General features: G+C 36.6%; 2 protein-coding genes across 3 annotated transcripts in view; both read left to right on the plus strand.

Annotated features, from left to right (window-relative positions):
• The window catches only part of LOC140151558 (G-protein coupled receptor 54-like), a 191,755-nt gene that overhangs the window by 109,869 nt on the left and 55,564 nt on the right, over window positions 1-26,322 (plus strand). The window lies entirely within an intron of this gene.
• On the plus strand, window positions 24,863-25,669 carry LOC140150436 (uncharacterized). The gene has a single exon (XM_072172449.1). It carries the CDS (start codon window positions 24,863-24,865, stop codon window positions 25,667-25,669), a length of 807 nt encoding a protein of 268 aa, XP_072028550.1.

Consider the following 26,322-nt stretch of genomic DNA (forward strand, 5'->3'; position numbering starts at 1 on the left):
ACCCGACATTTTAATGTTATTAAAACGTTTTTATCTAAACCAAAAGCCAAACTATAACTTATTTAAAACGTTTTTAAAACGTTTTTGTGTTTGCTGGGAACTTCTAAAACTTCAAATACACATGTATGTTCATTCTGGGATATCCCTGTTCAATGAAGCATGATAATGAAAACAAATCTAGGGGTCAATACCAACGTTAACGTGATGCCAAGATGGCGGCCAAATGGCAGACAGAGAGTACACAAACGAATCCCCATAGTGATTTCAGCTTGCTCTCAGGAAAGTTAAAACCCAGCAAAATTGTATAATAATGTCATAATAACATTTGAATTGGATCATTTGTATTTGTATTTTAAATTGCTTATTTCAGAGTAGACGGATATACGCAATTTTCATGATATTTAAACAAAAGACGGTATACCATATAAGTTAGTAACAGATCTTTACATTACCTGATTCTATTATTAACCGGCAGCAAACTAGATTACTCTGCAGTCAATCGTGATTTGTTTTTCTCTGCAATGATCAGAAAGAATATTATTTCTTGGTTTTTGATCTATGTGAAGCAATATACTTTTGACCTACGCAGAACATTGTTAAATATTGAATTAAATTAAATATAATTTTTCTTTTTCCATATTGACTTAGATTGAAACTTTAGTTTGTCATTTATACCTGCATCTGCAGGCAACATCAGTAATTAGATAGCAGTAGACATATTTTGAATTAGGATACAATTATTCAATTTGAATAAAAACACAGTATTCGTGACGTCATATCAATCTAATTAATGATTCCCATATATGGTAACAGTTTCACCGGGGGATAAGGCATCACATTCTCCCAATAACAGTCCATCTGAAAAAATAAACACTGTTAGTTGTCAGTAAATCTATTACATTAATGATACATACAATGTTTAATGGTGCCAACCAGCGTTTTTGTTATTGAAAACCGTGTTTGCATAGTGAAACGTGTGGTTTATGTTTTGTAGTAGTGTATCAAGTTTAAAACATCATATAAAATGCACATGCCATTGAAATAGGTTATTGATTTAAAATTAAACATAGAGTAATTGTATGGAAACGGTGTTGTATTTGCACTGTATGAAATATTAAACCTTACAATATTACAAGGAATGGGCGGTTGCTTCGTCAATGTGAGGGTAATCAATGTTATTATGAAAACAGTTTGTAAATTGGCGAACAACAAAACAAACATTACAAATAATATGCATAGCACGTGGTTTTATAAGCGGTCCTATAGATTTAAGTAATCAATGTTAACGAAAGCTGTACATTAACTGGCTATTAAAATATAAATATTACAGTTCCCACGTGGATATCTCACCGAGTATCAAATACCAACACAGCATGTGAAAATATTTTCCATATTTTGTATGTTAACATGCACGTTGATGCCCATTGATGATCACACTTCATTGTGTGATTAAAGACTGCAGTGTAAAAATGCCTAAGTGGTCAGCTATGTAGAATAAAAATGTCTAATCATTTCAATGTCTTTTATTTTTATTTATTACAAACATTGGGTTTTTTTCATACAAATATGTAGACAGAATCGTAAATTACACCTGAACTGTTTAGCACCACCACTTTCTGATTCATCGAAGTATTATTTAAAACATAACCACTGTCAAAGAAAAAGAAGAAGGTTTTTCCCGTATTTTTTTTGGGGGGGGAAATCCTCATTTTTGGAAAATGTGATTATTTTTGACTAAAACAAAAAGATTTTGAGTAGGGATAACTTTGGTAGGGTACCAAAAAGATGACTCTATTCACAGGTTTTTACATTTTTCAAATTAACGAAATGTACGTCAAGTTATACAAAGAATCTTTTTGTAATTTTAGGGGGGTATTTCTTTTGAACCCTGTAATTATGTGACCATAATTTAAAAGGCAAATGATACTTTTAGTTGAACCTTATAAGTTAACAACATTTTTTTTAATGAAACAAACGCCCTAGAATGGTGGTTAGCCAATACTAGTACTTTAATTGTACTTATACAAGCGAACTCACGAAGTATCAAAATTGATCGGGACTTCATTACATTGAAAAGCACACACATAATGCACAATAATTTTAATGGTAGCGTGCGTTTTCCAGAAGCTGCCTCTTCACCGACAATGATTTCGTCTATTTCTATGTGAAATTATACCGCTCTCATGACGCACAGATCATGTACAAGTCGACAAAAAAATAAAACGGTAACATTAAAAAAGTATAATTTGTATGTGTGGGGCGTGTGACGTGGGGGTAGTTGTAGGTGTAGGTAGTTTTTGGTGTATATGTTGGGTGAGTGTGATTGTGTACTGTGTGGAAAAACAGAAGTCATTCTAAAAATAGTCATACCATTACCAAATGTTTCCTTTAATGGATATTGAAAACATAATTAGATTAAAAGATAAAGGAATTCATGATATGAAAGCACTTACCAGGAGGTGCTATGTCTCATCGTTCAACATGTTCAAAGTTTAACATTTCGCAGGAGCCTTTCAAACTTTACAGTACATTAAATTTCGCTGGAATAATTTTCATTTGCATTATAAAAGCGTCGTGATTTACATTATGAAATGCCTCATGCGAAAGAAATTTCTTTTATGTAATTTCTCTCAATTCATTAAATGTGTTAAATTCGATCGACTTTTCTCAACAGCTGCTTTGAATTTAAATTTAAAAGGTTACCCTTTCAACTTTTCCGTAACAAGTATCAAATTATAAGTAGATGCCAGGATCAAAGGAAACAATCACAAAGATCTTGTATAATCTTGGTTTGAGTAATCATAATGTGGCTGCAATTTTACCCACCCACGGATATTCTGAAGAAAATAACATTCCAGGAAATGCGCAATGAAAATACATGTATAATTATTTAATCAACAAGTTAGATATCTTAGCTCGGTACTTGGTTGGTACTGTGATGTACCCTGAGAAATTAAATTTGATCATTTGAATTTGTTTGCATTTAATGCTATTTCATGAAAGATGTGAATCCCCTCTCATATAGTAAAATTGAAGCACAATAACAAAGTTTGTCAAACCTATTTATGGACCGGAAAATGTCCAGATGTCACATAATGATAATTGTTGCATCACTTAGTACACTGGGTTTCAGAGAAGAACGACAGTCCCTTGCTCAGATTGACGTGAGCGCCCTGTTAATGAGCGACATACGCGGAGCTTTGTGTTCAGCCCCACTTCAATGTTTACGCTCTGTACGCTCTCAAATTGTAAAAGTGCCATTCTTCTCTGACATGATTATAAGGAGCTCTTTTAATAGAGCGGAGTCAATGTGCCATCCATCAATTGTCTAGCTACGAAGAAGATATGGGTCCATTTCACTAAACTTTTAACCCTTCGTAAGTCAAGTAACCGTTCGTAAAGTTACGAATACCCAATAATAGACGTAGCTAATACGAAGGGTTCCTGTAGTAAATCGCTATTACTTACGAGCGGTACCGTTCGTAAGTATGTTTAGTAAAATAGAACTTACGACTCGTCGTATGTTACGAACGATCTTGACACATAGGAAGCTTCGTAAAGTTTAATGAAATGGACCCCGGGAGTACGCCAAAGAGACCATCTTTCCCAAAAAGGGAATATATTCTTTTGTCGACTTATAAACCGACACATCTGTCAATGTAAAATGAAACAACGTGGATGTATGCCTGAATCTGGGTATACATCAGTCCTCAGGAACAATGACTGCAACATAACTTTGTAATCAACAACAAGAAGAAGCCTGCCGCGAAATAAAAATTGTAAATTATAATTGCAATTCATTGATTGTATATATTCATGTTTACATGCAAGAACATTGGCCAATCATACTATACCTTCCATCAAAGATTCAAATTTTGTGAACTTATACAAACAGTGTATTTTGTTGTACATTCTGAAGTGTACAGTACCTGGGTAATAGGTGTTTTTGCCCTCGGGTCGTTGCGAACCATAAGAGTACCTATAGCTTTAAATACTTGAGTGATATTTACTTGCTGTCCCAGAGGAAGGACACCGAATCTGCTCAAAACGTCGTTTATCGTTTAAACACCCTTTGTGTACCTGACTCTAAACATGCTAAAATTGGTTTGGTCAATGTCTTTGCCTTTCTGTATACTAGTATTGTTCTGTAATTTTTCTAAACACCTAAAATAAAGAAGGTACGCAGTTATATAACCCGTCCTACACCAAACCCTGATCTTGTTATGACAATATGATTGATACGGTCGTGTGCAGAATCTTTACACGTCGTTTGCAGAAGCTCTAATTTGATACCAAATTTACTACCAAACACTCTAAATTGACAAAGATTAATACCAGTATATGAAAGTTGGTGTATTTTCAAAAGTTGCAAATCAAAACGATGCACACGGTCGAAATTGCTAAGCGTGGTCAAGCCTGATTGCCCGCGAGTGGCTAAAAACGGTCTTTAATCTTTTTGCTTTATATAACTCCAGAATGGTGTTGCAGATTGCTCAAACTATACTTTTACCGAATCAATAAAATGAGAAGAATACTTAGGTATTTTTTTACTTTGGTATAAACAAAATTTGACCAAAAATACAGTGAAAATTAAAAAAAAAAGAATGAAACAAAACCGGTTTATAAGCTTCAACATATGGTTATTCTGCATTGGGCAGAATATAAACTTAATCAAAGAAGCGCAACATCCTTAGTTTAAAAAAACATTGATTTTCTCAAACTAAACAGAATGGATTTGATTCCTTACAAAAACAAACTCTTCTTAATCCTTCTCCATCATTCATTGTCTCGTCTATGGCACTGGGAAAGTGTAAGAGGAAATATTTATCGCTGAAAATTGGTTATAAATCTGATTTTATACGCACTTTTAAATCCGACGTCAAGGTGAAACCTCATACTACACGTAATACACGGTTATGAATCGTTTATATCCCTTGAAAGTAAATATCATCCCGTATTTGGGCAGGAGCATTACAATTGTTAATGCGTTAAATAAATGCGTAAGCAGCTAAACACGAGATTACCTTTTCCTTGTTTTAAAAGTAAAATTGAGAATACCGTGACGCAAGGCAAGCCATCTTACAAGTGGCAAAAGATGTAATATGGTAATTCATACTGCTGCAAATTATAGTATAAAAATAAATATGGAATAAAAGCTGAACCTTCTCTAGAATTCAAGCTAAACCTTCCCTAGAATACAAGCTGAACCTTCTCTGGAATAAAAAAAAATTCAATCGGGCAGAGAGACAACTTATACCCCCACCCCTCGAGAACTTGCCACAAAATTGACCAAAAGTTGTAATGCGCATTTTCGTTTAATTTAATGTGCATCTTCTTTGGCCCGCATTTAGACCGCAACTGTTCTCATTTGGCCCCATTATAGCATCTGCGCGCTTCGCGCATTTTTCTCCCGTAATAGGTAAAATCATGGTAGTTGGTTAGCGCGACGATTTGAAAAGTTTGCCCCCTCTGGCTCGGTGAACCTGATACGCCCCTATGGTTCTTAATTTCTAGGGTTTACCAATCAAGGTAGGTAATGTGTCCTTGCACTCGGTATTAAAGCATGGCAAGGATCACCATGGCAGCTGGACTGACATGCCTTGCGACATCGACAGTATATCTCAATCATGTTGTGCCATAAAACATCAATAAAATCGTTCAACTTCATGAATATTGCCAGATGTGTTTCCTCCTTTAAAAGCCGTCTGTATATTTAATATTTGACAAAAAGGAGATCCACCTATTCCCATGGTTCTACGTGATATTTTCCACCCAGCCAAAGCAGACAAATTATTTCAGATGTGTATATAACCCCGACGTGAAGACAACGGTTATAAACTAATTATGTGCAATCATGTCAAATTTATTTAACATTAGTTAAATGTTTTACACTCTACAAAATGATTACCTACTTGAAAACAGTCGTGATCGCCGTAGGGCATTAATTGTTGTTCCAATTTTCCTTTTATTTCCCATTACACTTGTAGTAGAGGTATCGGTGACAAGCTCTTGTTGGAAATAACCTACACGAGTCACGAATCAATATCACTTGCTGAGCGACTGTAAATTATTGGTAATGTACAAATTATGTGAGTTTTATAACTTATAAAAAAGAACTACCCCAAACACAAGTGGCTAAAACTATATTTACACATTTGTGTTATGTAGCTTCTCCAGAATACTTCAATGTATAACACAATTTTTTTCGACTTTTGTTAAGAGCTGTAAAGATTTTGACCGATTGTAGAGGGTTAAAAGTTTGAGTAACTAATATAAATGGCTCAGTCACAACCGAACCTGTGCAACCGAACTGTTACCTAGAGTTGCTTGTGTTGCCAATATCATCTGCCTTAAGCGACAAATAAAACTCTAACCTATTGTAGTTGTAGAATCAAATTGAGCCCATGGAGAAAAACAAAACAGTAAACAATCGCTAAGAATTCCAAATACCATTCACTTTAGTTCACGTATTATAACATTTAAACATTATGCAACCATTAATTTTGACCAAATGAAGAGGCGGTATCGGTAAATTTGAACCATTCATATTAAAGCATATAACACCAACAGCAAGAAATTCAAGACATACAAATTATTCAATATATAATGAAAGCATGCTGAATATCAAGCCACACCAAGGGCTCCAATATACGTGAAGCAAATGAGAAAAATAAGCGTTATTACTTGCCCGCTAGATAGGTACAATATTGTTAAGAGAACCGACACGCATTGCACATTCGGCTATTGAAATCCATAGTTACATTTATGAGTAATTTGAAATTCAAAAATGTAACGATAACTCCTTGAATCGTATGATGTCTTATAAAACCATAATAATTTGATTTTGAGCCTTTACCTGCCATAATAGACGTTATCGGTTTATATACGCCTGTGGCATATCATCAAAGAAAGATCACGCGGTTATACCCTGAATATGCGAGTGGATTGGAACGCTATATTGTTTCTTTCAAGACTTAAATATTAGCCTACACATTACTATAAATGCTTGTCTGTTGTTTTATTTGATGGACCTTTTACAGAGCATTTTGTGCGACATATACGCATTAAATGACTTGCTTCTCCATGTTTGTAACCATATTCTTAAACACTTGAGAACGTTCCTGCAATATTATTGGTTCTTACCCGTGTGATATGACACGATATCACACGGGTAAGCGCGTGTGTATCGGCGCGATACGCGGACTCGCTATTTGATCCAATCGGAGGCGCACTGCAATAACGGGACTGGTCGATTTTAAGCCCTAGGTAATTCCTTGTAAAATGTAGAATTTAATTTGTTTAAAATTTGTAATACTTACGATATTTTTAATTGAATTAAAGTGTTTTTTGGCGTAAAACAACTCGGCTCCGCCTCGTTGTTTTATTTAAAATAATGATGTCGCCCGTGTTATACGAGACGATAGATGCACTCCAGCGGCTAAAAACAATACCTTTATTCTCTAAGTTTGATTCAAGTATGTGGTGCCATTAAAGACATGAGCGCATAAATGAGCAGAGATCCACCACTAATAGATGATTACTCCGTCCTTCGGAGGAGACGGTATTCCATCATGCCGGCTGAAACACATATATCGGTCCAAGATCTCTATGGTTCTGCTTGAATATTGCGTTTATCAGAATTAACCTCAAGGCGAACACTATTTGTACCTTGTGAGTTTGAGTTACCCATATTATAATTTAATGTGTGTTATGTGTCACCAATACTATAATGATAATTTGAAAATATTCCAAGCCTTCTTTAATCCAGTTTGCCTCTAGTGAAAGTCGCAGCCTAATGACGGTTCACGGATTGTGTTGCACATACGTACATATACGACACACATTTTGGACGAACATGCATCTCGGTTCACCCTGCTTTTTTCAATCTTTGTAATTGTGTTATAATTTGAAGTACAGTTTTCAATGTCATTATACATGTACATTTGCGAAGCTTTATTTTTAAGTGATAACGCTACTTTGTATGTGAATATATCTTTGATGAAAGAAAGTTGAAGAAAGAAAGAAAAAAAAGAAAGAAAGAAAAATGTTGGTATATTGAATCTAGAATGTAACATTTTGCGATGAGACTTACAAACATCCCTTTAGGTAGATATATACCCACTCACAATCTGGGCCATCGAAACCAAATACAAGACATGTAACTGAAATGTTAACTGCGGGTCAATTATAGTAACTGTCGCTTACAGGTTTATTGATGCTACCGATTTACAGACAGACTTTTGGTTTAGCTACAAGGGCTGACATTTCCACCTTGGTCACACTAATGACCAGCAGAGCTCTACGAATCCGAGTTTGGGTATTATTACCGACAATTTAGAATATTTTAGGAAACTGTTTGTCAACACCGTACTAATCATGTTTTTTATCATATTGTTTTTATATATATAAATGTAAAAAAAAAAAAAAAGTGGGTAATGGTAGTAAACTTGCTGTCATAGAGTACAGACACAGCTTATTTTGCTCTGAGCTTGTTGTCGTGTTTGCTACCGAGTTCTATTTGAACTTGCCTTCAGTTTTTGACTTGAATTTGTTTTTAAACTACAGCATGTAGTTTTCGCTGTTTGATTTTATATTTTGTTGTCTGTCCCTGAAGAAGAGCAGTTTATCTGCTCGAAACGTCGGTTTTTTTTGTTGTTGTCTGCTTATGTGCACAGTGATTTTCATCATTGTACACTTTTGTACTGTTTTCCTGACACTTCTGTGGGCTAATTGGCAATTTTTGGCCATCGAACTTTGCCTGTACCTACATTGGTTGTTTGGTTCTCTATGTCTGCTTATGTGCATAGTGATTTTCATCACTTGTTCCAGTGCACTTTTGTATTCCTATTGATCCGTGTTGTTTTTGCAGGTTAACACTTCTGTGGGCCTTGGAATTGGTATTTTTTTGCTATCGAACTTTACCTACTTCTATGCCTACTTTTGTTGTTTTTTGTCCCCCTCTGCATACTGTCTAGTCTGTATTTTGTTTCCCCACATCAAGTTGGTATACCTTGCTCTCTTTCTTTTCAGTTATATATAAATGTGTTTAATCGTTAATTTCCAATCATAATTTTTTGAATTTAAATGTGTTAATGATCACAAACATACTCTCAAGAAGAAGACTACAAAATATATTTTGTTAAGTAATTCAATTTAAAAACAGCAGCTGTAAATAGAAATTATATTCACAGCAACTACAAGTCCTATATTTGTGCCACACTTGGAAATCAATTTAAAAGAGTTTAATTTCCACCTCAAATTTCACCACATTTGCTTTAATAATAATCACTTGACTTCATTTCGCGCTTTGATACGGTTGATATTCTTTAACCTTAATGGTATCGCTAACGTTGTCGTGTGTTTATGTGAATGGGTTGAGTCTGATTGGTAAGTATTACTTTACTGATACAGTATATAATTCACGTCATCAATGGCAGTTGGTAGCTTTAAAAGCTCAAGTTAATGCAAAATTTGATACCGAAAAGTTAATTGTCGGAATATTGGTGTAAGAAAAAGCAAATTGAACTACTGCAGGTTCTGATTGGAGCTCGACTAAGGTTCTATATTCTCAACATACTGTGCAATGTCATCTTCAGGCCTCATTTCCAATGTAATGCAGTACCTATACAGATAACCCTATAGGGGATACCAGACATAGGAACAGGTGCCATACAGGTGCATAAATGACAGTCCAATTGAGGGTACTTTGGTACATTTCGTTAAAGGAATGTTCTAAGAATAAACATTTCAAACCGTTATATTAATCGTAACCTTGTGTATTTTTAATTTATCGCTGTTTGTATTATAGCTAATACCGCCTTTTCATCGATTTAAAAAGCAGGAGAGACTCGCGAAGCAAGCCGTGATTGATGCTTAGAATAATCTGGCATAAATCCAGAAATATGTGACGAAGTTGTGAGGTAAAGGCATTGTTGTGTGGTCCAACTTGCAATTGCTGCATATAGCTCTGTTCCTCGTGATATGGAGTTGAATCAATATGAAATTCCCAAAATCAGAACACGACTAGATTGCAGAGCTTAGCGATTGGTATCCCAAGGGGTGCTTCCCGTAATCTGATTGTGCTCTGGCAATGGGAGTCAATTAGAGCAGCAGAGTAAACAGGACCAAGTCTTATATCCAAAATGAGGTTTCATGGACAACCCTGTAGTTCAATCTAAGACAAAGTACTGAAGCAATGGAAAATCTATATGCAAGCTAGATGAGCTTATGATTTAGACCAAGAAGAGGACTTTGGCCTTCAAACGCGAGATGCTGGTTGATTTCAGCTTGGGATCTGATACACGGAGAGCGAACCAGAAGGGTTTAAGCGACACCAAAGCTGGTCAAGGAAAGCTTACATGATTCTATCGACAATGTGGCTTACCGGGCCAACTGAAAGTGTAGTGCATGCAATATGGCATCATGTCAATGATTATGTGCTACATTCTGTTGAGGAAGCAATAAGGTACAAGATATATGCAAGTATGTTAAAAGTGACTTGGAGCGCCCAAATAGCTTAACAAAACAGCTTAACAATATTTAACATCATCCAGTCACAATTTGCTACGCGTGGTTAATCCTTCAAGTGCGCTCTGTTGTTGTAGTGAAGAAAACATTTATCTTCTTAAATTACTGTTTACCTGATCAACATAAAAGTGGTATTTAACTCAAAGCTTCATGATATATTTTATGTGTAACGTTCTGTTCCAAAGGGCATAATTATCGCCGTAATGAACCACTGATTATTCTCTTTAAACATCAAATAATAATCACAGAAAAGTACAAAAGTATTAAAATCATACCTGAATAATATTTACTGCTCACAAAATATTGATCTGATGTCAAAAATGAAGATTCGACTCGGGCATGTGTTTTTGTTACTACGATAATACTTTTCCTTTTACTTCAACAATATCGACCGTAGCAACTATTATCAGTGTGGATTACTGTTGAATAGAAGTGTTTATTTTGTTTCATTTTCCTTTTACTCATAATGTGCAAAAAGGCCTCTAGCTGGGTGACTGCGTGGTGTATTTGTATTACCAACAGCTTTGCCACTGATGTTCGAATAATCTTGTTTCAATCAAGACTCCAAATTCATCTGGGAAATAATGTGCCCGTTGTATGGAAATAATTAATCTTCTCCGTCATGTTGCTAAGAGCAGTTGATGAAATTGGGGTTTTTTTTATCAAATGACCTTATTTTAATAGGACGTGAAAATGTCAGATATGCAGCTAAAACTGTCAAAATTTGTTTATTTGCAAGTGGAATCCGATAAGCTATCTGTGCCAAAGCTTTGTTAGAAACCATTATCTAGAACATGCAGTGCAGGGCAGTAGTATCTAATTTTAGACGTTATCCTTTAATAATACCATAATCAATGGCAATGGAGAGTACATACTAAGGCTAAAAGACAACTTGTTTCCGAACGTCAAGCATTCGTTTTTACTTGAGATGATATCAGATATCAAGAACGACATCATGTATTTTAATTTACAAAAACACGTTCTTAGTTGAATGCCAACGATAAATGACAAGAACTTTTAAGGCTTGATGTAAAGTCACCAGCTTAACTTTACAACTTGTGTTTAAAGTTGCGGATATGCATTTGTAGCTTGGAGTAATGCGAAAGAACGCTGATTTGTCAGTCAGTAGTGTTATGTGCCCCCAAAATGATTCGATGATATTTATTAAAAGTTATACAGTTTGTCATCAGACATTAGTTTTCACTTGTTCTGATATTTATCTCCATTTGTTTGTACATGGAATATTCTAGAAATTCAATGGAAAATGCTAATCAGTAAAGTGAACAAGAAATTCAAATTTAGTTATATGTAGAAATTTCTGGAAGATTAAGTGGTGGCGCTATTACAGTAACCATCTATACAGATTAATGATTCTGATTGGCTTGTGGTGATGTAATGAGCTATATTTATAAATGATGTAGTGTGCTGTAATATATAATGAAAGGCCTGGAGAATAATTAAATAACAGCAGCAGTGTAGAGTTATAACAGGGAACGCCGTAAATCTTATGTTAGCCAGTGGTGGTACAATTGTTACCATAATTGTGTGAAGTCTACAAACTTCGGTTCGCGTGATCATGTGATTTGGAGAGGAAAAAATACGCTAAAGGCCGTAGTGAAAGCCAATGGTGCTTGATTGTTTTGTCGACTCAAAGAAACAGCAGACGGGAATATCTTCATCAACAAATTGTGGTATTTGCTGGACTAATATAGTGGGTTATCTGACTACCAAGCATATAACTTGCTCGAGTGGTCTCCGAGAGAGGAGCTTACGGTCAACATATAAGACCATTTGGAAAACACCAGCATAGCATCTAGGGTAGTGAAAACATAATCTTCATGGTTTGGGCTGAGACTGCAGGTTCCACAGAAAAATACTGTGGTGGGTGACCGACCCCTTAATCTAATCCTTTCCACGCCGAGGAGTTCTAGTGCTATGGTATAAAGGTGCCAAAAACAAACCAGTTGGTACGCACTTGTCGAATCACCTTCAAAGGACATCCAAATGTGTAAATACTTTAGATAAAAGATTAGGTGGTATGCATCCCTTATAATCATAGGCGTAGATCCGGGGTGGGGAATAAATCTGTCCCAATATTTTGCTAGGGGCATTGTCCATACAATCATCTCCTCCCCCCCCCCCCCATGTTGACAAATGCATGGGGTTCTGACCAAATTAACCTTATATTTGGCCATTTTAACCCAAAATTTATTCACTTATGCACCATATTTCATCAGTTTAGCTTCAGTATGGCAATTTTTTTCGCGCGCTTCACTCGCATTTGTACTATACACGTCTTATTCTGTCGCAAAAACAAATGCTGGATCCAACCCACATCTCCCCGCAATGTCGAAAAGAAATCTACGCCACTGCTTATAATTATTATTACGAGAATATCGAGAATTGATTCGGTAACATGATAGCAGCTTGCTAAAAAAAGAGACAAAAAGAAAACGGTCAGAAGTGACCAGAAGTGCTTATACGTAATTACAGCTGTTGTGGCGTTATCACAACTAAACTACTCTGGTTTTTTGAAGGAGTGTTTTTAAAACGTGACATCCCAGCTACCATTATTTATTGACTCTTGTCCGAAGTGATTATTCAGATTGAGTGTGATAAGACACGAAACGCTAAATCCTTTGCGTTGATAGATTCCAGTGTTCAAGTTGTTACATCAATGAATTTAGCTTAGGAACCACTGACCTAGTACTTGTCTTACACGTTCTTCAAATAAATGTATTATAATGGAAGTACTTGAAGTACAGATATCTGGAGAGGGGAAGCAACGAGTTACCCCAAATCACAGCGGCAGGTAGTGACTGGGCCGCCGAGTGCTAATATTTGGTGATATTTCAAAAAAGCGACATGTCAAAGACAATTCACTCTTTGGGCACATAGTTTGTTATTGTTATTGCAGTTCTTTTCCACATACCTACGTTACCATTCGCTTGGGTGATTTACTAATATTATATATTTTATGACCGCAATTTGGCGTTTTCAATGCATTTTAAACGTACCATGAAATTAACGCAAATATCTAGTCACGCTGCTTTTAGAATTTTTACCTGATCGTCGGCTTTTGCAGGCAACAGAATGCAGATTGGCTCACGATAGATGTCGTATTCCTCTATGTGGGTCACTTGATGATAAAATTACTTGTAACACATTGTCCTCTGGAAACCGGGTCTGGAACTGATTTTGGAATAGCTTTAGACTTCAGCGCCGTATCAAATCTCATAAAAACCACACGACTAGCGACTATGTTTTTTATGTTTCCCGCACGAGCTTGCGTCTACATCTATTACTATACTTCTTTGGAAACGTTGACTTTTGACCATTCTTTGTATAATGCCCTGCTATGACCTTGATATGTTTGCTTGATTGGGTACGTTGTAGCATCCATTTCATTCAGTTGTTTAGCACCTGGTCAGTAGATAATCCTACAGGGATACAGTAGTTTAACTATGGTGTGAGCATGGTGAAAGACTCATTATTGATTAGACGCGAACATATTGGTCCTTTGCGTGTATAGCACAAAATTATAATAGAATGTTTGGAATTTTGTAACTAAAATACTAACTGCATTCTGCATTATGTATTTATTTATTTATTTATTTAGGCATATGGTCGAATCCAACCAAAAGTGTCCACGGGCCAAAAATAAAAGTCCGAAATAAAAATGTCTCCACAATTTTTTCCTTTTGCCCATTGATTGATGACATATTGTCCTTATAGGAACCAAAAGTGCCATTACTAATCTTGAAAAATAAATCCAGGACGTGTGATAGTAAATGTGATATCAAAACCCAATGTTACCTACGAATACCACTAGGATGCTTTCACTATCGCAATACTAATCAACCTAAAACAAATGGAATATTCCCATTAACGCTTTTTTCGTGTAATGTAGACCACAGGGTGTCAGGAAAATGCTAGCTCAACCAGAAAATATTTGTTTTTATTTTTATAACGCGATCAATATGATCTTAGTCAATTTATGCTAGTTTATTTTTGAAAATGAAGTTTAGGTCAGTTTCTGTATTTTATTTATCAAATGAGTATGAATCAATTTACACATTGTATAAGAACGAGTAGGACATATGTTTTCAAGAATATTAGGAATTATAAGCATACACCTAACGCTTTATACAATGAAAAGGTGAACAAACCCGGGTATTCGTAGGTAACATGAGCGATTTAACAATATCTATATTGAGTTTAGAGATTTAAAGTTTGCTATTATGGTAATGAATTAATAAAATGGTAGTTTTTAGATCTCTTTCAGATGGTACGTCCAAATGAATAAATGCTATTACCTTAGATCAAAAATTTTTGATGCTTTTAGCAAGATTTTGACCACTTCATTTTGATATACAAGTAGTTAATCAGCAATTTTACATAATAAATAATTGTTGAATGAATCCGTATATGGGTAATAATAGTGTCCTGGGGTACCGCTTAAAGTTTTGACAATTAATTTCCATTGGTAGTGACACTTCATTACACATGTCATGTATTATGCTGTATTCGTAAGTAACATTTCAGTATTTGTAGGTAAGAATTAGACTTTTGGTGGATATCCCAATCAAAACTTCATTTTATAAAGCACTTTGAATGTATCATTTTCTTTATGTGCGTTTATTGATACTTTAGACCCTATCATGTATTAATAATGTCGGTTCACAGCGGTTGAAAGAGTATTGAAGTAAGAAACAAAGGTACTAAAGTGACTTTAATTTGCTTAATTGCACACAACTCGCTTAAAACCGTTATTGCAGACTTGTGAAGTCCATCTTGGAGTCAGTTACGTCTTGTGGCCTTTCGTTTGAGGGCAACTACAATTAGCTTTATACCAGGGTCCATCATTATGTTGTCTAGATCATGAGACAATGAGAACAGTCGTTTTTTCCATGGTATTCGTATGTAACCTTAGCGAAAACGTCAAAAGTTACCTTCGAATAAATCAATTTGGACACAAATTACTCAGACACCAGAAGGTCGGTAAACATTTAAAATGAAGCACACATGACAGTTGACAAATCCAAGTATTTATCCCCTTCTAATCTTCTTTGAATCTGATTTTTCTTTCAAATGAGCAGACCGTCGTCTATTTCAGTACATATTTTTCAACAATTAAGCCGTATTCAGTTTTGCATGGTGGGCATGTATGTGAATTCGCAACTTTCATTGACATATGATTTGATAGCAAACATACAGGCCTTCGTTATGTACCAATATGGGCATTGGCATGAATGGCGGTGTTTCACAATACTGTCATGATGTCAAATTGTATTCGTAGGTAACATTCGGTTACCGAAATTTACCTACGAATACTTGCTTTTATTGTTGACATCTCAGAAATATTTAAACGCAGGCTATTGAAACTTGGTAGAAATAAAGAGTGTATTACCCTGCACCTATTGCTTAACTATTGTTTACTATTCTCTCACTTTGTGGAAATGACACAGCTTTTAACATGTATTCGGAGGTAATGCATATTTTTTACCAAACCTACCTTTGTGCCATTTAGAATTTCTGGCAGCTAAACACAATAATAAAGATGCCCGAATGCAATGCATTTCAGTATTGGACATATCAAAGCTTGTATCAATTGCGCATTTATTAGTGATTTCCATTTTTAAAGATATATCTAGTGCTATGAAAAATTGTATTCGTAGGTAATGTAAAAAAATACCACTCAAAAAATGATCACAAAACAATTCATAATTATGTACAAATATGTGAAAAATTGAACAGGCAATCTTTGAATACACGCCTTTCAGGAAATCAATTTAGATTCAATCCAATGACTTCTTTTCATAACTGATTTAGACGTTTTTAAAAAATACTTTAAGAAATATTTTGAAAAAATGGGTAAAAATAGCATGTTTTGGGGTCTCTGTGTCTAAGTTTTTCACAGAAGGGGTCTTATTATATATGGCGCGAAGCGTATGATCAAGGCGAATAAACACAATACAAAAATGAATGCCAATTGATTAATACTTTTAAGTTATGGCCCTGAACATGCCGTGTACACTTTTCGTTGGATTCGACCATATGCCTATTTATTTATTTACTGTCTTATTGATTTTTTTAGTTGGTATATTGGTTAGTAATTAGTAATATTCCATTCATCGGTTTATTATTGATTGATTGATTGTTGATAACTTGATTGATTGATCGATTGATAGTCATTTCACATTACATTCCTAGTTTATTAGCTATTAATTTTGAATAGCATCGTACATTAGATAAATAGGCCTACCAGTATTGATTTATTCTATTCAGCAATATCAAGGATTACTGTCAAACTTCTCATAGCTAATTGTTAGTTAGCTCAGTGGTAACGCACTGGGTTTTACAACACTGAGGTCCAGGGTTCGATTCCCAGCTCTGCCTATTTCTTTCAAGGCTGAGAAAAAAAAGAAATTTCTGAACTGCAAACTTATTTGGCGCGCGATCTGAGCTGGTCCTTTTCTGGTGGCTGTGTCTGTTACAGGCACACTCCCTCTGGAATCCAAACCAGATTCACGCCCATTACACCTCCCTTAAAGAATCGTTGTTAAAAAAAAGTAAGAAACATTTCAACCTGTTTTGTACTCGACACAATTCAAAACGGGCCATTGTGTCTTTTACGATTGTGCACACATATATCAGATAACAAAAGAGTTGATCATTTTACTACTTCTTCTTCTTCTTCTTCCAATATAGTACAGTCCGCACATAGCGTATATTCGTACTTTTTGCAAGGTGGGTGCAGGAAATTTACAGTGCTGACTACATCTAAGGTGCGATAAAAACTGGAAGTCGTCTAGCGGAGCTGGACGGACTGCACCTGCCCTCTGAAGCATTCCAGGGAGGTGCTGTCAACAAGCTGCTGGGGAAGTGCATTCCAGAGCCTGATTCCATCTGGGAAGAATGAATGTTGATAAACGGTTGTCCTGGCAAATGGCACATGATATTTCATTGAGTGCCCACGTAGCATCACAGTTGGAACAAGGTAGGACTGTGGAATATCAACAAGTCCGTAAGCAATGCGGTACATCATTTCCACTTTAGCCTGGGCACGCCTTTCCTGTAGGGTTGGCCATTGCAGTTGGTAAAGCATGGCTGAGACACTACTTGTAGTTCTGTAGTCGTGGAAGACGAAGCGGGCATATCTACGTTGTACCATTTCCAGTTTCCTGATGTAAGTAGTGGAGTGCGAATCCCAGACAACACCGGCATATTCCATTACAGGGCGCAGAAGTGTCTTGTAGCAGAGGACTTTGGTCTCCCTAGGGCACTGATTGATGTTTCTTTGCAGGAATGCACGGGTAGAGTTGGCTTTTGAAGCAACTTTCTGAATGTGGGGATTCCAAGTGAGATTTTGGTGGATATTGACGCCCAAGTATTTAGCTGAGTCTGCCTCTTCAAGTGTATGGCCATGAATGTTATATGGTATCTTGTAGATCTTCTTTTTGTTGGTGACGTGGAGCACTTGACATTTTTGGGGATGAAACTCCATCAACCAATCTTTTCTCCCACTTCTGCAGTTGATCGAGATCATGCTGAAGACCAGCTGCATCTTCCTCCTTCTGGATTTTGCGGTAGAGGATGCAATCATCTGCAAATAACTTGACCGTGGATTGAGGTGATATAACATCAGGCAAGTCATTGATGAAGAGGAGAAAGAGCAATGGCCCAAGCACGCTGCCTTGTGGGACCCCGGAGTGGACAGGAGATGATCTTGACGTGGCTCCATCCAGGATCACTTGCTGAGAGCGATGGTTCAGAAAATCAGCAATCCAGGCAAATGTGCTGTCCTCAATGCCATAAAACTTAAGTTTGTGAAGAAGTCTCAAATGTGGAACTCGATCAAATGCTTTCGAGAAATCGAGCAGGATGACGTCCACTTGGTCTCGACTCTCGATGCTCTTTGCCAGATCTTGGATGGTTTGTATAAGCTGTGTCGCACATGATCGTCTTTTGCGAAAGCCATGCTGGGCATCGTTGAGAATGTTATGCTTATCGAGGTGACGCATGATACTGCTGCAGATGACATGTTCTAGAAGTTTACATGTGACAGATGTCAGCGATATGGGACGGTAGTTTTCGGCTTTGTTCCTATCACCTTTTTGAAAACTGGCACAACATTGGCTTTCTTCCAATCTTCTGGGATGATCCCTTGGTTGAGAGAAGCTTGGAAGAACAAAGAGATGACGGGAGTAAGCTCGTCTGCCAGCACCTTCAACAGTCTAGTAGGGATCTCGTCTGGTCCACACGCTTTATGGATTTGGAGACCAGCGAGCAGCTTATGGATACCATCAGGATGGATGATGATTGGATCCATGACTGAGTGAGGACTAGATCCTTTGTCTTTTATGGTGGTTTCATCCTCATTCATATTAAATACAGACGAGAACTGATCATTCAAAATATTTGCCTTGGTTGAACTATCAGAGTAGCTGATACCGTTGGAAGCTTTCAATGGGGAAACTCCGGCATTGTCACATTTTTTACTGTTAATAAAGCTCCAAAAGCGCTTGGGATTTGAGGAAGATTCTGGAGAGATGATATTAGTCACATAATCATTGTATGCTTTCTTACAAGCTGATCTGCTTGTAGTCTTAAGAACCTTGTATCTCTCAAAATCTTTTGGTTTCTTAGAGTGCCGAGCTTTATTAAAGCTACGCTTCTTCTGCCGAGTGAGTCTTTTAACCTGCTTTGTGATCCAAGGTTGATTGTATCTTGTAGTGGCAACTTTGGAAGGTACACCTCTATCAAGGATGTTGAGAAGACATGTTTTGATGTCTGCCCACATCGGCTGGATGGGACTACTGCTAGTGTACTTGGTAGTAAACTGATTTTAAAAGACAAGGCATTCTTCTTTCATATTGTCAATATTAGCATTTTTCCACAGAAAAATCTTGTGTGGCACTGGCTTTCTTCTCTTAGGAGTAACGCTCGATTCCACAAACACTAGCTCATGATCACCCAGTGCTGGTAACGCAGTACATCTGCTAACAAGGGATGGGCGGTTGGTAGAAAATAGGTCAAGCGTATTATCTCTCCTTGTAGGAAATAAAACCATTTGCTCCAGGCCAATGTCAGAGTGCAAGTCCAAGAAACGCTGGTTTAGACTGAGGGGTACTGATGTCCGTCAATTGTCAGAGTAGTCCAGTTGATGTCCGGGAGATTCAGATCACCACTGATCCATACAACAGCATTGCGAAATTTGGTGGCAATTTCTTCAATCTGGGAGCACATTTTTTCCAAGTACTCGAGATTGTTGTTTGGTGGGCGATATAGTGAACCCACAATGAGAGCAGTGTTTTTGTCAAGGGTGAGTTTCACAAAAATTGACTCAACATCTTCAACAGTTTCTATACGGTCAAAGACATAATCTTTCCGGATGGCAAGTAAAACACCTCCATATCCATCCTTACGATCTTTACGGATGACTTCATACGATGGTGGAAATATCTCGGAACTATAGACGCTACTGTTAAGCCAGGTCTCTGTGCCAATGATGATACTTGGGTCTACAGAGTCAATTAAGTTGCCAACTTCCTCTTTCTTATTTTTGACACTTTGAAAATTGATGTTGAGAATTTTCATTGGTGCGGATGGCTTGGGCTTGGTCTTTCCCTTATTACTGTGAACAGTAGGAGAGGATGATGACAAAGGTAAACCAGGGCTGTTAACAGAGCTAATACTACTCCGCTCACTGCTACAGGTGCTACTTGTGTCCAAACTAGAGAAAGAATTACTGGTTTCTATTATCGTAGTTGTATCAAACAGGCTTGAGGAGAAGTTAGGCATGCCGCAGTTGACACAATGCCAGGACACATTTTGAAGACATTCAAAAACTCCTGTTTCCATATGCATACATTCCACATGATACCATTTCTCACAATCATCACATGCAACTCCACGTTGTTTCCAGGAAACAGCACGGTGACAGATTTGGCATGGATATTTCGGAGATCTAGGGCCTGGATTCAGTTCAATGTCAGATGAGTTTGCAATTAGAAGAAGACTCAGGTATAGAAGGGATTGATTTCTGGAATGTTTTTCATTCACCAGAGGTTTATACTTCATGTTTAGAATGTTTACGTGAACTCCATCACATAGATTGTCATTACGTATAGCTGGATCTTGGATAATGTTATACTTGTAAATTCCACATGAACATGCAGAAAGATTCTTGGCAAAGCCGGGGTTGTTGTTAACAGTACATAGGTGAAGCAGGGTGGCACTAGTAATAAGAAATGCCACATGGATAATGGATGTATTGGATGGTGCCATTGTCTCTCACAAACCGATGTGCCAACCCCTACAGCTAAAACATACAACAAACGATCTCTTAGTTAAGCTTCTTATTTGTCAGCTTCCTGTTGCCACAAATGAGCAAACCAGAACACAAACACCTTGGTTTTTCTTTCTGACATATAAATACAATAAAGAAATGTGCGTTTGGCATGAATAATATTGTCGGTTTATCCTTGAAAACGATACATTGAAAACTGACACGTGGAAATCAACTATATGAAGGTGCAGGAATGCCAAATTTATTGTCTTACTTATCAAGATGATTCCTATATGATCAATATTAATTATGTACCTATCCCGGGTAGTGATGAAGAAGAACAGATGATTAATTGTGTTTTCAACTGATTGAGTGTCCCAGGTCAAAGACGAAATAAAACAAACATTCCCCTCTAACCATTCCACTAATTTAACTTTACCTCGTACTTTTTGTTCCAGTTTCAAAACATGACCTAGACTCCATGATCTTAAGTCCAGACAATATTGGCAGATTTCAGAGCTTACCATAACACCCAGTTATTACCACAGGGTTATTACCTTCAAGACTTTCGTCAGGCTTTCTTAACACCTGTGTTAAACTTGATAGATTTTCCAGTGACTTTGTCTTATGATATTAGTAAATAGTGTTATTAACCTATCTAAGCAATTGATTTTAACCTGAAAACAATATTAGCAGCTAAAAATCCCGATGAATTTCAGCGAACACATGGGGGAAAACATGGCATGCAAATTGTCGCAGCATCAAGTTGTTGGACTATAAAACTTTTTTATACCTTAGAAATGGGAATTTCCGCCCGGAGGTAAAAAAAAGGGTGAGAATATAAAATATGAAGATTATACATGACTTTATGAGTGATTTGAAACTGTCTCCCGTCTATGATTGATTCTGTCTGACTTGTCAAGCGGCAGATTTAGTTTTCGCATTTTAAATATTCCAAGTGTAGATATTAATTTTGTGTACATGATCTATATTAAATCAGATAACTTGTTCAGATAGCATGTGTTCACAAGATTTATGTGTCTTGTGAATTTACGAGAATAATTCAATGTCAAATTCAGGTGTTAAGGTATTAGTGATTCGTTTAATCTTAAAACCCCATCACAAATCATTTTTGTAAATGTATGATATCATGCTCTGCGTAGGATATGGATCTTCTTCAAACTTAGGTGCAATGTCCGTGTCCGTTTAAACAAGCTTTCAACACAAATTTGTACAAACAAAGAGTACAATTAAGTGTGGCGAAATGTGTCATTCAAAATACTACAACGGCTAGTGTGACAGTTTTTTCAAGTCTAGTGCAAATGTTTAAAGACAACGCTTATATCTGCAATAGCCAATATAGGCCTTTCATCATCAGGTTTATATTCATGCATAGTATGATGTAACAATGATGTGCAAACAGCCAATGGGCAATATACGTCTTCAATATATAAACCGGACATAATGCGATACTAGGTCAGGTAAATTCAAGACGAGGGCAGGTTTTCCTTCAAGTCATGTGGCTCGACTTTGCTGATATTGTCCCAGATAGCTTCAACATCAAATACTCTTTTCCTATTTAATTATTGACCAAGCGCTGTATCTATGGACTTCCTGAGGCCGCCGGGTTGACATTATGGGTAAACAAATCCTCATCATTGGGGCATCTTAGAATAGTTCACGTGTCAAACACTGTTATGCACAATGTCTCTTCGTGGAAAGCGTTAAATGATGTTTTAAACATTTTGACTGGTGCTTATTCTTCACAAAAGTGGTCAGGTTTGCATATTTCATGATACATAAATAACAGATCTTACCTTATATATACTCAACATCCTGCAGCTGAAATATTTGTCATTCAAACCTGAGGGCGCTGCATTCGAGAGTATTCAGAAAATAACTTGAAGATTTATATTTGCAGAATATAAGGCAAACACTCCAGTTTAACCTACCAATTAATACATGCATGCACTCAACATACCACACATGTGATAACCCATGGGAAGTCATCGTCCAGCACTACACATTTCATGTTTGCTGGACAAACATGTCAATGCCTTAAGCAGTCAACGCTACTGTAATCAAGTCAATGAGCTGTAGATTTATAAACCACAATAACAAATGAACGTTCCGCCTTATGAATGGTCGCCGAACACAATCACGACCAATCCATCCTTAATTGACATCACTCGGAGTCGTAAATCTTCAAGCGCAGTAGTCTAATTAGCATCTGCCCTAAAATAAGTATACTAGGCACAACTGTTTCATTTATTATTGGCCATTCAATAGGTTTTTTTTAATCCTGGTGTGTGTATCATTTTTCAGCGGTCAGAAATATAAACCGACCTCCAACTATATATCTGAAAAGAACAAAACTTACAAGCTGCGTCTTACCTACCACTGGTTCTAAAAAGAGTACGTTGTTCCATAAAAAGCAGTATTCTTACTGTTTCAAATATGACAACTATCTTTGTCTTTTAAATCCTATATTGTCATATCGTTATAGTGTGTAGAAACCACAGAATTGTGTTTGGGCAGACAAATCTAATACGGGTCGTCAACACCCCTATTCATTCTCTATGTTTGAAAACATTCACAATAAAAGTGTACGTAACACGTGTCTTGCATATCGATAATAGTAATACAATCTTACACCCCGAGGCGTTAAAAATACTAATAATGAAACTATTGCCTATAAAATATATGTGTCATATTTCGTAAGCGTATGAACACAATAGGTTGGGAGATAACAAAACGTTTATATATATGGTGTTCGCAGCTTTTCAAATCACATGAATGGTACCTGTCATCCCTTTTTGGCTTTGGAAGTATGTCAAAAAGAACTTTGTTCTATTTTGATCTTCGACTCAATTCCAATAGTAAATCAATATCCATACGTTCTGTTCTCTCTGAAATAAATAATATAAATGATTAGCATCTAACAAGCAAATATAATAAATACAGGTTAGTGGGTTGTCGACGGGTACAGAGCCTTTCAGATATTTACCGTATTTGTTTGAAACTATTGCTGCATCAAATGGCATGCACTTGAACTTAACCACTTGTTCAGTACATTTCCTTACCATACGTTTGTAGCACTACTCTTCAGTTACACTAATACATGTATATGCAGTAGCCTCCAAGCTTAGGTAATAAATTCTGAAATAATAATCTTTTTACAGAAAGATGCAAAACGTTTAATTTTCACTGTTATTCGCCCGCCCTTACCTGGATTCATTTACAGTGAATAACAAAAAGGGTAAATTGTTAATTGTTTTTAGGTTGGTAGTGCCTATTATCCCTTTGCTCTTCACTTTTTTAAACCATCGAAAAACATTTGGGTCAACAATTCTCAATTTCCGTCGGCAAAATATATTTCCTTCGTTACCTTTACAAGCTGTGTCCCTCCGTTTCCGAAATCCTGGCCACGCCACTGACTCTAGCCACACTATATTAAATACATGTGTACAAACAGGGACAAACATACATGGCATCTGGGTTTATAGATTTTATTTGTGTGTGTAATAGTTTTAGAATACATTTTCAAGGTCATAAAGATTTTGTGTTGGTTATAACATCATCAAGAAAGTCACCCTTGACTGGAACGACCTCCAAAATTATAGGCCTGTTTCCAGTATCAATTTCATTGGCAAGGTTATCGAGAAGGCTGTGATTAAGCAGGTTAGCAAGCACTTGGAAGAGAATAATCTAGATGAAACTCTCAAGTCAGCGTACAAAAACAAACACAGTACTGAGACTGCATTATTGCAGGTAAAAAATGACATTGATCGGGCACTTGACAATAACCATGCAGCCTTCTTGATCATGCTTGACTTATCTACTGCCTTTGATACCATTGATCATAACATTCTTTTTGATCGTTTTGAACTTGACTTTGGTATCAAAGGCGCATCTCTAAATTGGTTTAAATCATATATGACCGGTCGCACATTTCATGTCAGTATACATGGTTCAATATCTGATGTTTATGTTCTGAATTATGGCGTTCCTCAAGGATCGGTCATTGGTCCAAAAGCATTTACTATGTATGCTCAACCTGTCTCCTCAATAATCCGAAATCACGGTATTAGATATCATCTCTACGCAGATGATATTCAATTGTATTTCATATTCAATCCCAGTATTCCAGGTGAAGCAGCTAGTGCTCTGTTCAAGCTGTCATCTTGTGTGGAAGAAATACGTTGCTGGATGACACAAAACAAACTCAAACTCAATGATTCCAAAACTGATTTTTTCATAGCTGCATCCCCAAATAACATGCATCGCCTTCTCAACACTACAATTAGCATTGGTAGTACTGAAATAACACCTTCAGCTACAATCAAAAATCTGGGCGTAACCTTTGATTCAACAATGAACATGTCATCTCACATAACCTCCTTGTGTAAATCTTTGAATTTCTTCCTCTGGAATATATCCAGAATTCGTCGTTATATCGATCAAGATACTTGTAGCAATGCAATGCGAGCACTTGTTCTCTCCAAATTAGACTACGCTAATGCTCTTCTATCTGGTTGCAGGTCTACCGATATTGCTCGTCTCCAGCGCTTACAGAACAGAGCTGCTCGCATTGTATTCCAAGTCCCTCGCCGCCACTCGTCATCCGAGCTTCTTGACTCCCTCCACTGGCTACCCATCGAAAAACGCATCATGTTCAAAATCCTCTTATATATCTACAAGTCACTGAATGATCTGTCACCAATCTACCTGTCTGATTGTTTGACGATCTATATCCCAACTAGAGAGGGTTTACGCTCGGCGTTAGACGCAACTCGTATAGTTGTCCCCAGGAGCAACAGATTAATTGGTGATAGGTCTTTCAGTGTATAGGGACCCAAACTGTGGAACAACATCCCTTTAAACATCAGAGTTTCCCCCACTGTAGATAGTTTCAAGAGTCACCTAAAAACTCACTTGTACTGATTGTTGCTGTTTTTAAGCCTTTTTTCAGGTATTATATGTTTTTTAATATATTTTGTATCTTTGTAAAGTGCTTTGATCAGGTTGGAAAAGCGCTATATTAAGTGCTGTTATTATTATTATTATTATTATATAACCTTTTTTGCGTGATGACGCTACCCGCTGTATATACGTCAAACAATTGAGTAGCTTTTGGGGGATTTAAATGTTCGCTTAAGATATGCATCAACTCGTAGATAAAGGTTTGTATGACGCATGCTATATTTGATTATTCTTAACGCCAATTTTGTTAAAAGAAGACAGACAAAAAGACATTTTAGTGATTAAGATTGCTTTACCCATAACAAATCTTTTTTTAACATATTTTATAGACTATGTAAGCTTTTAAATTGTTAAATATAATCATATTTTGAATATAAATTAAATTTAAAAGAAACACAAATGTTGAAAGCAATTCAATTTAGAACAACAGCTTAAGAGAGATAATTATATTATAGGGCATGCAACTACGCGCCCTATACTGGTGCTCACTCCTGGGAAGCAATTACAAGAGCTTCATTTCC

This window comes from Amphiura filiformis, chromosome 4 (genome assembly GCF_039555335.1).
Source record: "Amphiura filiformis chromosome 4, Afil_fr2py, whole genome shotgun sequence".
Taxonomy (NCBI): Eukaryota; Metazoa; Echinodermata; class Ophiuroidea; order Amphilepidida; family Amphiuridae; genus Amphiura; species Amphiura filiformis.

Coding starts and splice junctions, on each gene's coding strand:
- LOC140150436 (XM_072172449.1), top strand. CDS start 24,863: ATGTATGCTCAACCTGTCTCCTCAATAATCCGAAATCACGGTATTAGA.